Below are 19,744 nucleotides of genomic sequence, written 5' to 3'. Positions count from 1 at the left end.
TTTGCATAATTGATGAAATTATAACTGAACTATAATTCAAGTGCTTCCTATAATGGGACTTCAATACATGTAACCTATATAACTTAGGGTAGGTGGAACATTAACAGATATTTATACTAATCATACTTATACTAATCATACTTATACTAATTATATGAATTATAGTAATTTCATAATTGTTTTCAAGGGAGCTTAATTGGACGGATACAGCTTGTTTATTTGTGAGATAAGTCATCAACAAGACCAAATTGTGAATGTCAATGAACTATTTCATGCGAGTCACCGGCTATGAGTTATTGAGTAATAATGGTTATTCAATCATTCATAGCCAGTAACTCGCCTGAAATACTGTGAATGCAGAAATGTTCGCAGTTTTCGATTTCACCGCGAACTTAAAAGCACCGCGAACATTTTGTCCAATACTGTAGCAGTAAGTGACTATAGCGCTGCCGCAAACTTAAAACCACCGCGAACACTCCATTTTCGCCTAAGCGCGAAATAAAAACCACTCGAACTTGAATGCATTAGTTCATTGACATTCTACTGCCATGGCCCATGACAACTGTTTCAGTTCAGTTGTTTATAGCGCTATGACGACATTGTTAGACAGGTAGGCCTGCCTTCAGACAAAGGTGACTACATGTTCGGATGAAAACTGCGTGGACTCTTATGACTGTCGTCCATTTACATCCTCATACACAAGTAGGGCATGTTTACAGGACACGGTCTAGAATTTTTCTAGAACTTTAATTGATAAACTATGAACATAGTCGGGAAAGTTACGGAGAAAATTACTGGCTTACAACGTTTGGAGTAGGTTATATTTAGGAATTTCACATGTGAACGCGCACGTGTGAAACGGGCACGTGCCTTGGCACAATAGTAATGTAAAATCTAACGCCCAAAGCTCACGCTGTCGCTGATCAACGTACCTGTATCTGTATAGCCGGTATAACCACCATTTGGCGTAACACACCAGCTAGCTATAGTGTCTTTGTTTCAACGGCTGAGCAAATTCTTTGTTCAGCAAGGGGCCATGTTCGAATTCTTGTCTTTGTTCAACTAAGCTTGCAAGGAGAACCTCTTCGGTTCATCAACTCGCAAGCACGGCGTTGACTTGCAACAATTAACGAGACTAAGTCATAAAATATGACCGTTTTATCCCGTAACAAATTTACATAATTTCAAAGCCTCTCCAGTGCTACCTGTTAGTTGTTTCCCGTAACCGAATCCCCGTCCATTTCACGTCTTTGTCTGGACTAGACGGGGCAAATGCCACGCCTACGACAAGTCCAGAATGAACACGCGGTATCAGATAACAATACCCAAAGCTGAATAGTGGCGGGAATTATTTGCGACCGAGGTGGAGTTGTATCGGAAGTCAAGGTAAGGTGGAATTGTGGCAAATGTTGCGGTTTATTGTGGACCAGGTTGCTTTCTAAACAACTGTGTAAATCGAGCGAACTTGCGTACTTAATAAGGTGGTGATTTTGATGCCCATAAGGTGGTAGGTGTAGAGATAAGCGCTTAGAATAATGGCGAGATACGTCATGCAAGTTTGAAAGAAACATGGCTCCGTTTTGCGTGGCGGGACGAAACGGACAGAACTGTTCATGTGATACCCCCAAATTTCAGCACGTTCGAATTCGCCAAGCATTTGCGCACAGTTGCACTAACACGTTACTTGTACCGTTGTATGATATGGGCCAGGTGCCTGAATTAAAGTTGAAATGAAAAATGTACCATAATAACTTTAGTTCTTCGGGTGGTTTACCGGTTGGTAACGTCAGCATGCATGTTACATGTAACTGCAAACAGGAAAATTGCGAGTCAGTAAACAAACCACTGGCAGAGAGTGTCCCGCCTTTTCCGTACACGACACTATGTTTTATTAGCCACAATGAGAAAAACGTCACATAAATAGAAAAAAATTCGTTTTTTTTTCTGATAATTGAGCAAGAAGAGACCATGATAATGACATGGGTAGCGCGAGCGAGGGGCCCAGTACGAGCAGGTTACCCAGGGCCGGCGGGAACAGGTCACCTAAGGCTAAGGCCGCGTAGACAGTACGGGCGGGAACAAATCCCCTAACTAAGGCCACACAGTGCTGGAGGGAGCGGGTCATGTAAGACCAAGCACCGTGCTGGCGGGAGTTTGCGGAACGAACAATTTTAGACTCGTGACAAGTCGAAGTGAAATGTTACAAGTTTAGTTCCCTCACTGATCACACTGTTGAAATTTACTACTGTGTCCTGCCATCCAGAAACTACTTCAAGGTGAATATTCAAGGTGAATATTTTTTCTTGTTGTGTAAATTCTAGCTTGTAGACGACGTTGTTTCTCTACTGGTGTAAGAGAATGTCAATCTTACATTCTTAAGTTTGAGGGTATACATTGTCTCAACTGCAGCTACTTAACTGCACTCCTTAACTACTGTTTGGAATAAGGACTTGGTCCGCCACGCCTCATTGACGTCGATCGATCAACATGTAAATGAAACCAGCCGACGACACATAAGAAGACGTACGTTCTGTTAGGTCCAGTTACATAAGACAATATAGACGGCATATCATTTACAGCAGACCAGACGACACTATGGCCTTGAGGTCTTGTGTAGGTTCCTTTTTTCCAATGAGGGCCTAGCCTGCATACACGTGCTGCATACCGGTGCTGTGTACCGGTACAGTACCGTTAAAATTGATTAGGCACAGGTCCAAAATACCGGATTATGAAGTACTGGTACTGTACTGATATAAATTTACACCAAGTCTGTGCTTATCTTGTAACTGATCTCCTGACCTCATGGCCTCATGCAACACCAAACGTGACCAATGTGACACCTTGGAACAGCGTAACTCATTATGAAATAGATCATTCAGGCAGGCCGGGAGTTTTGATAGCAAGGCCAAGGGAGTTTGGCGGTAGGAAACCTAGTTATGTTCTTTGAAAAAAGATACTGACAAGTTGAAAACAGATTATTTATGTTTCTGTCATTATTGAAGAAGTTCAGAAGTACACAATTCAAATTTTCAGGTACAGGTCCGGACCTGTACCCAAACCTCTGTACCTGTACCTGATGTTACGTTTATTTAGGTACGCAGCACTACTGCATACCCTTTTTCGTAAGGCGTAATCAGGCCTTTTACCTACCTACATGTACCTAGTCCCTTGACCTAGCTACAGGTGGTTGCTGGGGTGAAGATGAAGATGGATAGCTGTCTCCAGACTTGTCTGTTTCTTGTAATCCGTAGGCAGCCGCCCGAAATAAACGTAATTCGTAATCAGTACATTAGCCGTAACCGCGTAATTAATTTGTAGGCTGAGGTAAGACACCACATATTTCTTGCTTGATGCCTACATGGCGACAGGAAAAGTCAAGTTTAGGTATGACTACAAATACACCTACATGTATAAGCTAGAACTACGTGTTATGATGTCTCCTCTAAGATGCATGTACTCCTAGTTTTTATTCACCCAATGCACAAAAATAACAATCAGTTGCACCATCGCACTCACATTACACTGTGATGTTAGTCAGGGATTAAGTTTTACATTCCCGGATAGTTTGACTCACATACATGTAAGCTCCAGAGTGACCAGACAGGTTTTACTTCATTTTATGCACAGGCACATTTAATACCTTAAGCTTGGCGTATCATAACTAAGATATCTCTAACATTGTCGTCTGATTTGTGCCTCACAGGTGAGAATATATTCACTGTACAAATTCTAGATCTCTTAGGAATGATTGCATTGTGACGTATAAAATTCTATATATGTATGTAAGAATTACACAGTTTTTTTCTTATTAGAAGGTATGTGCTGTCATGGCTGCTAACTCTATTTGAAAAGACCAGTTTGCTACGCTCTCTGACAGAGGCTTTCTCGCACTGAATGCTTCGTCGGGTTTTTAGTTGCAACACGCCAAGCTCCGAAAAGCTACGAAAAAAGTAGTTCCGAAAGTTGTTTATTTGGTTGGTTGGTTGGTTGGTTGGTTGGTTGGTTGGTTGGTTGGTTGGTTGGTTGGTTGGTTGGTTGGTTGGTTGGTTGGAAAAATACATATACATGTCAAGGTGGGGTGATTGGTTTGGTAGGTAATTGACGTGACCAGATCATCAATAACAGCCAGTGCATTTCAGACTAGATTGATTAGGATGAACGTTGCCGTGGTGGCACAAAATTTCACAGAAATAGTGCCATTTGATCATTTAAAAGAGCGTACGTCAGGTTACCATGCCATTGGTAGAGCTATGGCAGTGTACAGTGATACCGGTATCGTTCTTCCTTCAAATACGTTGGCGTGGAGTTGGGGGACCTTCAGCGTATGTGATAGCAGAGGTCCCTCTATAACGTCACATTATTAGTTCTAAATAAACGAAAATGGAAATTTCCATCATAAAAAGAGCTTCATTCATAAGCAAGATGTGGTGTATATCGGGCCCACATGTAAACGAATTCCGGTAAGTTCGAATTTATAGTTAATAGTTCAATAATGCCTCCTTATTATAAGTATCTAACAAGCGGGATAGACTCCATTTGATACAGAGGTCATTGTGTGTGACCTCACGTTAGTCTAGACTAGGTCATTATCACTCATGCGTTTAATGCAAAGAACTAAATTAGGTTGCTTTTGTCAGTTCCGAGCTAAAATCAGCAACTTTGACGCAAGAGTTCAGCCGCTAAGAGTGTGGGTTTTGACCCAAGATTTAGAGTAGGGCGTAGAGAGGCTGACGGAATTCAGTGTCAAATGTAGCGAATTTGGTGTTGAGTGCTGTCGGCGTACACCCACCCACCCTCATGCAGACCCTCTTCAATATGTACCGCAAGCAGGACTTTTGTTCGCTCGCCAAGTGGCACATAACCGAGATACCCTCCCCAGGAATGAACCGGGTTCTCCCCTTTAACCTGCAACCAGGAGCTCAATTAGTAAATTGTGAGTCTGCTACCAGCTGAACTACAAGGACACCCCGCAAACAGGACGTACTTGTGGGAAAAGACTTGCACTCACTTCTGACTTCTTACAGGACCACATGTGAGTTAATTTTACAGTGACACAGGAGGAGGTTCAAAGCAAGGATACCTGTAGTTTCAAATGTTGACGGAGATACTGTATACAGTACCGTTTTGTTTATACGGGCTATGATTTTGGGCAGTTTTTCGATATCATTAGATTAGGTATTTTTTATTTATTTTTGCAACAACAGTACATCTATTTTGTTCCTGTAATCCTCCATCTGGAAAAGGCCGACAGGGACACCCAGTTTAAACAAAAGATATTCAAAATTAACTTTGAGATAGCTAAAAGATAGCTAAGATTCACCTACTGGAGAAAGCTGTAATGGCTTGGCTTCTGTATTTGCTTCTAACACTACGTACATAGTGAAAAAAATCTGTTATCCTGCCGAATCAAACTACGTACACTACACAACACTTAAACAGACATTTAATCTCTAAAATACTACAGAATACACAACACCACCCAGTGTAAACCAGTGGGTAACACCTGAAAGGTATCCACCCACATATGGCATCTAAAATAACCTTAATGGGCATAAGACACCAAAATACAACAAAATTTCTTATTATCTGAAATGGGAATAGCGTCATTGAAGAAATATAAACGCTTAAAACAAATACAGACCCTTCTGATGTTATCTAGCATTGAACCATCAGAAAACATACTTCTATGGATCCAGCTCTTTATTCTTATCTGATCTTCTCACCAGGGGATTACATTAATCAGTGACTAACGGGTTGCGAAAAATATTATTCAATGAGCAAACAGTGCAAACAATGAACACGTTGCATGGTCTCTTTTTGTGTTCCAAGGAAGAAGGCAGGACAACTGAACCCTCAGGTAAGACTTAACGATGTGTAGTCTACCTACTAAGATAGGTATATGAAACTACTAATCATGCATGATTTCGTGTGCGTTTTGGGACAACAAGTTTCTACAACACTACTTACTTAAAATGAGAAAATACTATAACTCAAGATGGGCTTGATGGATGGTCATGATTTTTTGTATGTAGATAGCTTACGTGATGCTTCGTCTCATTAGAGAATAATTATGAAAATCATATTCTAATTTGCATAATTAATGAGGCAATTTAAAAAACCCACTGTGTTCCATGATTTGACTATTTGAATATGTGACATTTGTAATTGAGGAAGAGAGGAACGTTGACAGATACTAAAAAAATATGCCAATGTAGGCCTAATTTGCATAATTAATGATAAATTACTATAATTCTTTACTGGTAAATTATGGAAATTTCATACTTGTGGCATTTGGAAGTTGTGTGAATGTGAGCATCATTGATTCCAATTATACTTATAAGGACAACATTTGCATAATTGATGAGAAACACTCCCAATACGTCAGTCATAAAGGTTTGGCGAAGGTATGAGGTCGTGGAACTCCAGTTGAGTATGTTAGCAGGTTGGGGAAGGTAAGATTGTCCGAAGTATGTTAACTGAAACGGTTGCAAGATGGTTACCGCTGACACTCACTGTTTTCTCATCTTATGATGAATTGTGAAGGAGGATCGTGTGAATATTGAGACTAGGGACTGTACAACATCTAGCGGGGGAGGTCGTCTGGGGGAAGGTCTAGGGCTCAATGCGTTCCCACGGGCTTCCCCAACATATCCTAACTAAAACTGGGTGTATATGTTGTCACTTTGATTATACAGTCGAACCTGTTCTCGGCAACCACTCAAAGGACTGAAGAAAACTGGTTGATCAGGACAGGTGCATGCTCAGGACAGGGCGGTCCAAGTAAGTAAAAATGAACGGGACTGTTTCAATGTGGTTGCCTGAACCTTGTGGTTGCCTACTCTCCATATGATATGATAAAACGGTGACGATCTGCCCCATCAACCTCTGCTTGGAGAGTAGTGGTTGCCTACGCCAGGTGGTTGCCTGACCAGGTTTGACTGAAGTTATATAACTAAGGACGCCACGCTGCACCATATCCACAGCTTTGATTGGGACAGGACCCGGATTTTGGCTTCAGGCACACTAACATTTAGCGTGGTGTAGATATCACGATTGGTAGTGAAATAACAGAGACAGTATAATCCATGGCATTTGGCGCATTATCCGTACGCATGTTTAGCATGTTTCTTTAAGACCTATTGCTAATGCTATTGTTCCTGTTGTTACAGGTTTGCGTAGCAAAACCTATGTTGGTTTCGTTGAGTTGTATGGGGGCCGCCATATTGTATTTGTGTGTATTTTTGCAACACTTGGCCCTCGATACTGGTACTCATTTCCTTAGTGTACTCATTTCCTTAGCGTAATCACATTTTAACCCCCGGCGATGACATTTGTGTAATGGTCACTTCGTGACATTTTTCTCATAGACGCTGTCACATAAATCAATATTCTAGACATTTAGGCCGGAGGAGTTACGTAGTTGCTCTCATAACTGACTGTTGGTGAACGTAATAGATTCGATATTAACAGTTACGATTTGAATTAAAAAACTTGCTGACTCTCTTTTTAAAAAAAAAAAGCAAACTATCACATATTCAACTGAAACAAAAGAAAAATTCAATACCAATTCATATTTATAAAAAGACTCCGTAATCGTTAAGTTAACATATAGCAAACCTGAAGTATATGTAGCACAAATACTTAACTCTAGTTGTAAGTTGTTATCGCCAAATTTTGACTTGGGACAATTTTCCCTCGTTTTTTTTTCATTATAGAGCAGCGCCTTCTAGCGCTCATCCACACTACTGCAGCAATTTTTTGACAGATAATTTGACCCAAAAAAAAACGGATTTACAAAACTGACACACAATAGAAAAAATCACATGGAATATTCTATTTCCAAGGCAACATAGGATATGAAATACGTCTGGGTCGTCCCATCCTGACTAAAAGGCACCCAGAGCATTTTATGAGGCTTGAAAACTAGAAATATTCTAGTTGCTGTAATCTTTATGAAATGGACATTTAATGCCACTGTTTACCACATTTGCGTGAGGATTTCTTATCAAAAGTGCTCTAAGCGTCACAAAAAAAGCTACATGATGATCTTTTAGTTTCACGCACCTAGTGTAAATAGACCGATACCATAGCTCCGCCCACCTCCGTCAAAACGCAGAAATGCAAAATTAAAACATAAAAATACAAATATTTGACGAACATGCAGTCACTCTCTCATTGGTCGAACCGCTAATTGTGATGGACAGTCAGGATCAGTCCATTAGGGCTTGGATATATTATCAGTTCTCACCAAACAAAGGCATCGTATCTTTGCTCCTTTAATGTCGATATGTAATGGTATAGTGCAGTGTGTTATTGAAACTTACTATGTGTAGAAATGACTAGAAATTGGAGTTTTTTTATTCAAGTTTCAAGACTCATAAAATGCTCTGGATGCCTTTAAGATTTGAATAAAAGATTCTGTGCCATTCCGAACACGTAGTTTTACCCTCCTTTTGCCATGAAAGTGAATAATTAAAAACCTTTATACCATGTGAGCCATGTATAAAGCTATTCTGACAGAGAACCGGTCTTTTGTTTAACTTGTAAACCTGACCGGAAAGCTTAACGAGATGCAATCAATATGAGACATAGATGGATCGCCCGATGCGACCGCGCCAACCCACACCGTGCATACACCGCACTACGTTTTACAACGCCACAGACATCTATTTTCTACCGTACTTTTCCAAACATTTGCTTATCTTATTCTCAAATTTAAATATTTAGCACCGGTCGCGATCATCGCTTGATTGTGGGGATGCTTTCCGTGCATTTGCACTGGATACAACTGTTTATGTTAATGTTTGAAAGCAAATTTTGCATGCATCTTATTTGAATGCCTTAGAGATTTGTTTTACCAGGAGAGGCATGGGGCAACGTACGTGACCATTAACGCGTAGGCCGATATGCACCTGTCCATGTAAAACCGTATATATATCGGCTAGATACTTGCAGAGCCTGTGAGCAAAACCGGGATTGTAAGAATCTTAAATCCATCTTCTTTTCCTGTTATCGAATGCTGGTTTACATCATTTTGTTCTGAACACAAAATAAACAGTCATATATCTCGAATCTCACACCTACAATAACGTGCTTCATTCATCATAACTTCAGTTGATTGTCACCTTAATGACGTGTATGGTGTTTGTTTGTATCAAGGGGTTTCTGAATAATGTAGAGTCTCGGTAGTTTGAATAAAACTTTAAACAGCCAGTATTTTGCACCTTATAATGGTGCATAGAAGTAAATTAAGGTCCAAGAAAAATTGACAGCAGAAAGCTCTCATATATCTTCTTTTTGTCTGCGATCACCTTTGGTATTGATCTCATGTTTTAATTATTCAATGTTTGATATCTACTAACGCTATTAATCAATATCAGCTCTGTTCAACTTTTCTCTTGCCGCCCCCTCTCATCCCCCCTTATTCACCATTAGGGTTTACTTTGACTATCTCTCGGGGGAAATCAATGGGTAACTCGTGCCCAGCGCACTGCTCGCATGGACGCAGGAGGCTGCATATGGCTAGTACCGGCACTGCTTGTAGAACTGCATGCATCTTTGTAACGCTTACGGAAAGTAAAGCTCTATCAGTTAGAAATAGTTATTTTGAATCGTCGGATGGTCTGTTTTATACCAGAAGCAACCGAGGGGCTGTTAAAAGGTACGCACCGTTTGTTCCATGATTGGGTAGCGTAAAAATTGGGTCAGCATGGTGCCTCATTGTTATAGGTGTCAACCACAGTTTATTGTAGTACTTGGGGACAGATTTTTATTGTCCATCGGACATATTCCAATTCATTTCTGTAGCGTGACTGTCTGTGAATATTTCTGTATCCCTGAATATTTCTAACTTGTTCCTTTCAAAGGAGAACCTACTTTGATCGGAACCAAATATAGCGGATTGCTGGATGTTAAATTGATCTCTAAATTATTCTCTGGCCACTCCCTACCTGCAATTGGCCATCTCATTGTCCTAACTCTCTAAATTACTCCTTTTTCCGATTGATTAGAATGACTTGTCCGTTAGTTACTCAAACACCTACTATATGTAGATTTATCAGTTTCGTTCCTTCCTGGGCGGTGGTATGAGGAGAAACCGGTTCCATCTCGCATGCTCCGTTGTTAGATACATCATGCGGCTCCTTTGATGAAGCATGCACCGGGTTATATGATTTTTAAAGATAGATTTGACTCTTCATATCAGTACTAGTTTACTGTCGTTGTTCTGATCTTTGACGTTCACTTTGTACTCTACAGATAGATGTCGCTTGCAGGTCTTGGTGAAATATGACGTCATCAGACAAGAGGAGGGGCGGCATGGAGAGCACGAGGAAGGTGGCGATCATCGGAGCCGGGGTGAGCGGGCTGGCATGCATCAAGGCCTGCCTTGAGGAGGGGCTAGAGCCGGTATGCTTCGAGCAACACGACGAACTGGGTAAGCTGCACAGTTCTTTCAGTATCACGGAGAGCAGCCTATAAGATATTTTAGGGTTAAAGATATAGAGGTGCACAATTATGACATCATGCATTGTGACGTCAGCACTTATCGGAGCCGTGCAAGACAAATCATGGTCTCAGTTGCGTAAGCGTTTTACTCATGACGTTCCTTGAGGGTCTACACGGAATCTGCGCTTCCCAATGTTGCGTAATTCGTACGTAAAATATTTCGTGTGTTTTTTTTTCCTTCACAGCACTCATATTTACTTCTCATTCAGTAGTCATTTTCTCCCTACTTTATTGATAGACCTGTCTTGAGTTGCTAGATGGATAGCACGTCGGAACGTAACACCCGTCCGTGGCCTCCCGTTAGGCAATCGGCGCGCCAATTCATGGGTCATTTTGGGATACTGATGGCGAGGCACTGTCGGGAGTAATTGCGTTTCAGCGCCATCCGGGGACGCGCTTATCGCTGGAGAATCAATACCGCCTACCCACATATAAATCCGCGTTCTAGCCGACAGAAATAAGTCTGGAAACGGAGCACAGCCGATACAGTATATGGGACGTGTACCTTTCGGTGTCAATAGTGCTTGGCTAGCATCATTTGTTACCCATGCCTTTCTAAAACTCGTCTATCGATTTATTCATGCTGTAATCTACTTGGCGGTGTGCGAGAAATAATGCGGTCCGATGGTCTTCTGAAGGAGACCCATATGCCCTTTAAACGCCCCATGTATTCCTCGTTTAGAATATTGTATGTATGAAATGGTGCAGCAAATTCAGTGCATTTTCATGAAAGAGATGCCGCTTTACAATACCCGTTATGCATCTACTTGGTGTCGTTTTGCTCTCATTGAAAAATATGCCATAAACATTTTTGATGTGCGACTAGCATGATTTCCCTACAATTACTGGCGATTAATGAAAATGTACATACATACACCACTCTTATATAGCAATATCTAATACCATTAACTCGGTAACACATAACAGATGCCACCTTATTACGGGTTAGTGCCATTATCTATATTTCATTCCCTTCTCCCGAAAACCGGATCTAATGCAAATGCTGGGCATGCATAATACTTCTCCCTACGTGCCTAAATGAATTTGCTCTACTCCAGTCAGTTTACATTGCCCAGAGACCAGACAAGGTTCATTCGTTGTTTCGTGGAACCCTTTCTCAAATATTGAGATATTTCACGGTTAGACATATACAGTAGCCGGAAAAAAAACAAGAACACGTATCTTTTCATTAGTAGCTCAGAATTTCAGTATTTTGCAATTATGGTGCGCAATAGTATGTTAGTTGACATGTGTAATTGATCTTTCCACGCGTTACCATGCATGTGTTAGTGACACTGTGAATTATCGGCCATAACGTAAAGCTGGGCGACCGATATTTGTGTTGCACAAGGAAATGATCAGCTGGATGATTAACCTTTGCCTTAAAATGACAACGTCGAAATTTGTGACGGGAATATTGATGAAATCTCATAAATATGGTGCACATGTAGGATTTCTGTTTGATATGTGTGCACTTATGCATTTTTCATTTGTAAAACATACTTGTCACTAAACATGGAAACAATTTACATTACATTGCTTAAAAGTATACGAAAAAGCAATCTCATAAATCTGGTGTACATGTACATGTAGGCTTTTCTGTTTAATATGTGTGTATACACATGCATTTTTCATACATTATACATAGAAAACGGTGACATACTTGCCTGGATAATTTACATTACATTGCTTAAAGGTATAAGAAAAAGCAATTCATGTATTGAGAGTGACAGAAAACCAGATTTTTAAACCGTGCATTAATGCACGTACATTAAGAAGGCAATCCCATTTTTCTGAGTCTAAAACCTGTGACTCTTGTTGATAATATATATAGGAGGAGTCTGGTACTACACAGACGAACCACGCCCTAACCAGGGAGCGACGATCTACAAGTCTCTGGTCAGTAACAGGACTAAGGAAATGATGTCTTTCAGCGACTTCCCCCAACCCAAGGAGGCTCCTCCCTTCCTCCCCTACACGCAGGTTCACAGCTACCTGCAGGAGTTCGCGGACAAATTTGAGCTCATGAAATTCATCCAATTTGGTGTGCAGGTACGTAATGAATGTGATTATATGGCCTGGTCTATCTGTGCAGGGACCAACCACGAGTAATAGCATGTCAAGGAATCAGGAGAATTTTCAGTTTTGAATTTAGAGGGTTCAAAGCACAATTTATGTACCGTATTTGTTGACATTTTCAGTCTAAAGGCTGCAAGTGTTTTTTAACAGTGAAGCAAGCAATGGAAGCCAACTGCAATCTTGTTTTCAATGCATTTAAGATGTCATCAAAACACAGTCCTCTACTACATCTATCAGCTTTAAAAGTTAAGAACGTTATTTAGTCATGTACATATTGTACACACATCAATGTGATCTCGTGCCATATGTCTCGTCCAAGGTTCAGCACATTTGGCGAGCCGACGACTACGTGACCTCGGGTAAGTGGATGGTGCGTACGGCACCGGTCGCCACGGACAACAACAAGAACACCAGTCCCCAGACCAGCCTGTTCGACAGCGTCATGGTGTGCAGCGGCCACTTCTCCAAGCCCTTCGTCCCGAAAGTGCCCGGGCTTGAAGAGTTTACCGGAGTTGTCCAGCACAGCCGTGACTACAACGGTGCGGAGTCCTTCAAGGGACGCAAAGTCATGGTAGTCGGTAAGTCGTCATATCGATCCATTCCTCTCTGACTTGTATGACGTGATTTTCAATCTGTAGTTGTTTTTAAGGGGTACATAAGGGATGTTTATTGTGATATAAAATATTGGCGATGAAATTGAATTACTGCGCGAAAATCTGTTAACAAAGGGGCGCTACCAGGGGGTGTTCGTGGCCAAGTGTGCAAGGTTAATTTTTTCGCATGCACTCAATTAGCTCACATATACCGCATGCACCAATGCCGTTACTTCTCTGGCATTGCACTGTAAGGTTACGTAGTAAAATTCAAAACTCTAACCTCTGACTAAGTTACGGATGAGATACGTCGACAGGTTGCGAGACAATGACGGTCGGTTACTTACTTACTAGTATAACGCCTTGGACTGCTGATAACGCTTTGCTATGACTACATTACTACTTTGTATTCAGCTGGGATTATTCCTGGGGTTTACTGGTAGCAACGTTCAATGCTGTGCTGCAGGAGGGAATACGTCAGTAAACTGGGTGACTTTGAACCTCACGGTCTGCTTACAGTCTATGATAACACTTGCTTCTTCACGTGCGGCAGAGGGCATATGTATGGATGCCCTCTTTGTGTTCTTGACGAAACATGCACTGTTTGTTGTCCAAATCAGGCGGTGCCAATTCGGCCGGCGACGTTGCTGCTGAAGTTGCCCAGGTCGCGTCTGTAGTAAGTACAGCATCAGCTGGCCTTCGACACCACTCTAGTCTTACCTCGTACAACACGTCTCACAAAATACAAAAAAATGAGACAATTTCTTTACTTTTTACCTTTTATACTATCATTTTGCATGCATTCTTTTCCCCATCATCGGAATTTTTATTTTGAGAATGGGTTTTAAGTGAAAAAAGGCATTATTAAAAAGGAGTGCAACTTTGGTGTCGGTTTGGCTAGTCTGCAGACACGCGTCGCAGTTTTGTGCTAGCCCAGCTCTCAAACAGGTATGAGTTATAATGGGGGAGGGGGGCTGGGCCTTGCACACATTTGTTGATCACACGAGTGACGTAGCGAAAATACGCATTGATTAAGAACGGCCAAGACCAAAAATATAAGTAATGGAACAAATGGTCAACATTTCAATAACATAAGAGAATGTGATTTATAACACAATGAAAGCATCATAATTATTATCTCTTGGTCTTGACACTAAAAAAAAAAGAATATATAACACTGGACAACGTTATTTCAGAGAACTTACAGGTACTTGCAAGCAACCATTTCACATGTAATATCATCGGGGAAATGAATTTTGGTGTTTGCTTTATACTTTGCAATTTCATTTGATAACATACAACTGGACATGGCCCTTGAAAGTTAAACAAATACACATAGGTCCTGACATATACCACCAATCCCCCAAAATATCGGCTGACTTGATATCAAGTATAATGGTACATGGATATACAGTGGCAGGTAATAAGGCATCCTACAGGTAGGCTGTGATGAAAAAAGTACCTTAAGAAATGTGACAAAACCAATGAATAGATGAAATGAAAATAAAAATGGCCCAACATGAACAGGAGTAGCCTTACATATACATACATTACAAGTATTCTCATATGATCCTTAAACAGTTAAGAGCAAGGGTAGTGCTAGGGAAAAGCAAACAATGGGGCGCTTTCTTTTTAATCCCTTAGGTTTGTTTCTATCAATATATGTAACGTTAGACGTAAGGTAAAATTCAATACACTTTGTGTTTGACTCTAGAATGTGCATAACAATTTGATATTCAAACACATTTTAATTCATATTGAGGAGTCACTTAGGAAGTCATAGAAAATGGTTTATTTAAACAAAATATCTTAGTCAACCTACAAAACTTACCAATGAGATGTATTTGTGTCTGTATGTGTGTGTATGTGTGTGTGTGTGTGTGTGTATTTGTGCGTGTGTGTGTGTGTGTGTGTGTATTTGTGCGTGTGTGTGTGTGTGTGTGTGTGTGTGTGTATGTGCGTTTTTGTGAATGCTAATGTACATAAGTGCGCGCGAGTATGCATGTGACTTGCACTAATTCCCATATTCATTTTATCACTGATGCCATCATAGGGGGAAGAACATCATACGATAGATTAGACAACATTGTAAAACATCATACGATAGATTAGCTGTAAGATGTCATGAAATGATAACAAGACAATACATGGAACCAATCTTATCAAGTAAGACTGTATGAAACCTGAGCGCATGACGTTCATTTTAAGTAAAAACCCCATATGCACCGATTGTGTATTTTGTTACTGTTCAGGTTTACCTCAGTGTGAGGGACGGCACTTGGCTGTTCCCGCGGCTAGCGGGGGGAGGGAAGCCGAGGGACTTCTGCATCCAGAGAGCCCGCCAGAACCTGCCGGAATGGCTGAAGAGAATTCTCCTCAGACGTCAGTGTAACGCCTTTCTGGACCACGAAAACTACGGACTGGAGGGTTGTAAAGACCCCATATATGGGTCGACCATGATCAATGATGAGATCGCCTTCAGATTGGCCACGGGAAAGGTAAAGAAACAAGCTATTTTTTCTTCTCATCGAAACTCCCTGCAGACGCTTATTTGCAGTCCATGCCTCTGACGGCAATTTCGCAAGAAGACCGTGAAATTTCAGGGTTTTTTTTGGCAGTGATCAGATTGTAAAAGGCTCACAAGGGTGTTTCAAACCTTTGATTCTTTTTTGGGACTATCAGTCCACCGAAATAGTCAAAATATGTATTTTTGTTAAGATTCTATCGATTAGTGAACATGATGCAGGCCTTTCTATGGCCATCTCTTCTTTTCGATTCTTCCGATTAACTAGTACAGAAGAATCCGCTTAACTGCACATCCCATTTGTCAGCGTATTTGGTGCAATTATCCGGCATTGCTGACAATGCGCCGTGCAGATATGCGGAGTCACTAACAATGCAGTGAATGGGAACCGGTTTGGAATTTTGGGATTCGGTGCAGTTGAAAGGAATGTGCTTTTATCCGAGGTGCAATTAAGTGGCTTCGACTGTACATGTTTCTTCTTTCACTAATCAATGTATCAACGTTACAGATGTTTCAGGACGATAAAGTTTATTGATAGACTTGATTTTTTTTCCAGGTCGTAACGAGGACGGTCGTTGAGAGATTTACCCGAACAGGGGCGGTCTTCACTGACGGAAGCAAGATTGACCAACTGGATGCCGTGATATTCGCCACAGGCTACAACGTCGCCATCCCCTTCCTAGAATCGGACATTCTTCCACGTAAGTACCACCATTCTGTCTTTTATCCAGTCATTACCTGTCTGGACACTGGGTTTCGCCCAGTTTATTTAAGAAAGCTAAACGTCTAGCAAGAAAGCCGCTAGGGGGGCCAGACCCACAGGACTTACTCTCCCTCTCTCCCAAGAGCTATCTACCACCAAAACATCATGACCATAGCATGTTCAGGACACGATACTAGTGTATCAAAACCGGAAGTTACACTGCAGTACCATAGACAGTTGATAGGGGTCCCAAAATTGAATCATTTTGAGGTCTCATCAAGACCTACCTACCTACTTACTTACAGTTAAAATAAAGGTTATTGATTGATTGATTGATTGATTGATTGATTGATTGATTTATATCCCCAGGTGATGTGGGGGACCTGGAGCTGTACAAGATGATGTTCCCTGCCCGCCTGCCCCACTCCACCCTGGCGGTTATAGGCTGTGTGGGGACCATAGGGCCCATCTTCCCCGTACTGGAGATCCAGTCCAGATGGGCGGCGCGCGTCTTTTCCGTGAGTACATGACTTTTTTCTACGCAAGCCAAAACGCCATCATTTTGTCAAATCCACGTGGTCTTTTAACAATTTACGTGCATGTGTATTTACAGCAGTAATAAGAGATACAGCGTTAGTGTAGATGGCGTTTTCGACAAGCATTCAAAACATTTCTCATGAGTTTGTTGGATAATATTTGACAGGCAGAAAAAGACTCGGTGATATTTCGTTGCAATGAAGCGTGTACTTGAAACAAGAGCTCTGCTTGTTGTAGTGTGAAGAGTTACGGAAAACAAAAACCTATTCCCAAATTTTATAGTGTTTAACAAACCAGTGATCGATCAATTGTTGTAAGCACGAACTACAAGCATTGTGTCATTTTTGTCCATTCTTGTTTTCCACAGGGACATTGTCCCCTCCCTGACCCACAGTCTATGCAAGAATGGCTTCGCAGCAACAGAGAAAAGTGTAAAAGCAAGATTGGACGTGTCTCTTTAATGGTAAGCCAGACATTTTACATTAGGTACATGTACCGTGGTGATATCTACATTTACATTGTGATACCCCCATATATCCCCATCAGATTGAAATCATTACATCCTCGGTGTCTCGCTGAGTATTATGTAACTTTGTTTCCAATCCGAGTTTACCATTATTTATTATTACCGTGTGTTAGTACTTGGTTAAGGGCCTTATCAAATCTTTCTTAAAACCGTATTTTTTTGTCTCGCAGGTGTGTACCCTCCCGTACTGTGAAGACATCGCTCAGGAGCTGGGTGTCAGACCGAGTTTCTGGCAGCTCCTTCCCCGCGACCCTTACCTCGCTTACCTGGTCTACTTCGGCCCGGCCTTCCCCACGCACTACCGTCTGGTGGGGCCTCACCGGTGGGCTGGGGCCGCCAGGCACGTCAAGATGGCCGTCAACAACACCTACTCCGCTACTAGAAAGTCTGCGCAGAAACCGGAGGACTGCTTAAGCGCCAAAGTCACCATCGTCAAAGTCATGTTCACGTCTCTCTGTGTGATCGCACTTGGCATCGTTATAGGGATTAGCTATTAACCTTTAGCACACTAAAGTAGCCTTTTGACACCCAACTCCCTATTGGTTACAGAGTAAGGCAGCAGGGACAAGGTTAATACTCGAAAGGCCTATCAACGAATCTAGCACACTTAATATTGAATGAATTGGGAAGTATGGCCCAAGCAGAAAATTCAAATTGCACAGTAGCCTGGTAGAAGTGTGAGGTAAGTAGTGTAAGGGTTTGGGAAAGGAAAGGCTTCAGAAACATGCTATTTTTTAAGCCATAAGAAACAAATATGTAACATGGTTGTACCCAACAGTAAATCCATTGGTCAGGAGCAATCGTCGATGTTTCTCTGTGACCCGGAGTAAGTTCATTTTATGTGGATGCTGTAGAGGAAGAAGTGGAAACTAACCGCAAGTATTGATAAGATGCTGATTAAAGCGAGAGATGCGGTATTCGGCTTGGTGGATACGTTAACCACTGTATATCCCCACTATCCCGTATCACCTTCACGGATAAAGGGGGTCGTGTTGCATATTCTGGCTGGGCATTACAATAATAACGAGGATGTAATACAATGTGCTAGTAACGCCATCTTGTGTATGGTGCTCCCGGCACTGTAGGATTGATGCATGTGACGTCCACCACCATCTGTACCAGATGTTATGTTAGGGTTTATGCGTGTACACAGACATGCAGCAATTTGATGTTACACAGATTGAAACTTATCTAGTATGAGGGAATATATTTTACTGATTAAGACAATTAAGGGAGTAATAACTATTAAGGAAGTAATAACTATAAACTAGCCACGAAACTGTTTAAATCTGCCTTAGTACAAAAAATACAGAGGACCCACCAGTACAAATTAATGGTTCCCTTTATCAGACATACTCCCTATAGTGTTTTTAGCTGCATATCTTTATATATTGTTGTGGGTATTGTTAGGGAAAGCCCATAAGCACATTGTTATATATTGGGCGACATATTGGTACTCTATACAATGTGTGATTGTTTTAACCAACGTTATTTATCTATACATGTCACGTTTGGTCGAGGTATAGAACGAAAACTAGCACATCTTGTATTTCAGCTTGTATAATTACGACAAGGGATTTCTGATGTTGTCTCTGCAGTTAGATGTTAACATGACAAGATAGGTAAACCATGGGAACTGGTTAGTACTAGGATGGGCAAGGCTTTACTGTGATAAGAATGGTAAATTGTGGTAGTTTTGAGTTGATATGGGACACACAGGCAGCATTACGTACATTACGACGTTAAATGAACACATATAGTGAGCATTCGGCTGGAACATTAATCAGAAATTGCATTTCTATATGGAATAGGTTAGTTGTATGTACACCATTTATATGCATACATGCGATGATGTTTTGTGTTTGGTGGTGATTTTGATATTGACTTCTGTGAAGGGGGTAGAATCTGAACTATATGATACTCATATAATTTCTCAGAAACAAATATTTTGTTCTGCACTCTTAGCTAACTTTCAAAGAGGTTGGTTTTGCGAGATTATCCTTTATGAGTAAATTGAGATGTGATCCTAAATGGGTTTGTTCTTAACTTCTTCTGTATTGTTGCCATATGTAACAGAGCCTAAGTAAGGGATACTGAGATCGATCATGACTGTGTTTTATGGGAGGTATATGTCACCTTTTAAGTCGGTTACAACGTAAATGCGGGCTCTGCATCTGACACCATTCCTACACTTGAGTGAAGACTGAATATCAACTGAATAAAAATGGAAATTTTCACAATAATATGTGGCTGTTTTTCTATGTAGTATGTATGTA

General features: G+C 41.1%; 1 protein-coding gene across 4 annotated transcripts; it reads left to right on the top strand.

Annotated features, from left to right (window-relative positions):
* Positions 1-591: 591 nt before the first annotated feature.
* Positions 592-19,711, top strand: LOC136439727 (dimethylaniline monooxygenase [N-oxide-forming] 2-like). 4 transcript variants are annotated; one of them, XM_066435281.1, is made up of 10 exons: positions 592-702; positions 10,258-10,435; positions 12,341-12,558; positions 12,905-13,163; positions 13,799-13,854; positions 15,431-15,676; positions 16,259-16,403; positions 16,775-16,923; positions 17,310-17,405; positions 17,639-19,711. In XM_066435281.1, the coding sequence occupies exons 2-10, from the start codon at positions 10,288-10,290 to the stop codon at positions 17,963-17,965; spliced, it is 1,644 nt and encodes a 547-aa protein (XP_066291378.1). In that variant the 5' UTR covers positions 592-702; positions 10,258-10,287; the 3' UTR covers positions 17,966-19,711. The 4 variants fall into 4 exon arrangements, with proteins under 4 accessions (XP_066291378.1, XP_066291379.1, XP_066291380.1 ...); XM_066435282.1 differs by lacking the exon at positions 592-702 and adding an exon at positions 1,280-1,386; XM_066435283.1 differs by lacking the exon at positions 592-702 and adding an exon at positions 6,691-6,780.
* Positions 19,712-19,744: the final 33 nt, after the last annotated feature.

Source organism: Branchiostoma lanceolatum, chromosome 8 (genome assembly GCF_035083965.1).
Source record: "Branchiostoma lanceolatum isolate klBraLanc5 chromosome 8, klBraLanc5.hap2, whole genome shotgun sequence".
Classification (NCBI taxonomy): Eukaryota; Metazoa; Chordata; class Leptocardii; order Amphioxiformes; family Branchiostomatidae; genus Branchiostoma; species Branchiostoma lanceolatum.
Note: the sequence above shows the minus strand (reverse complement) of the source record. Positions and strands in the feature narration are given on the sequence as shown.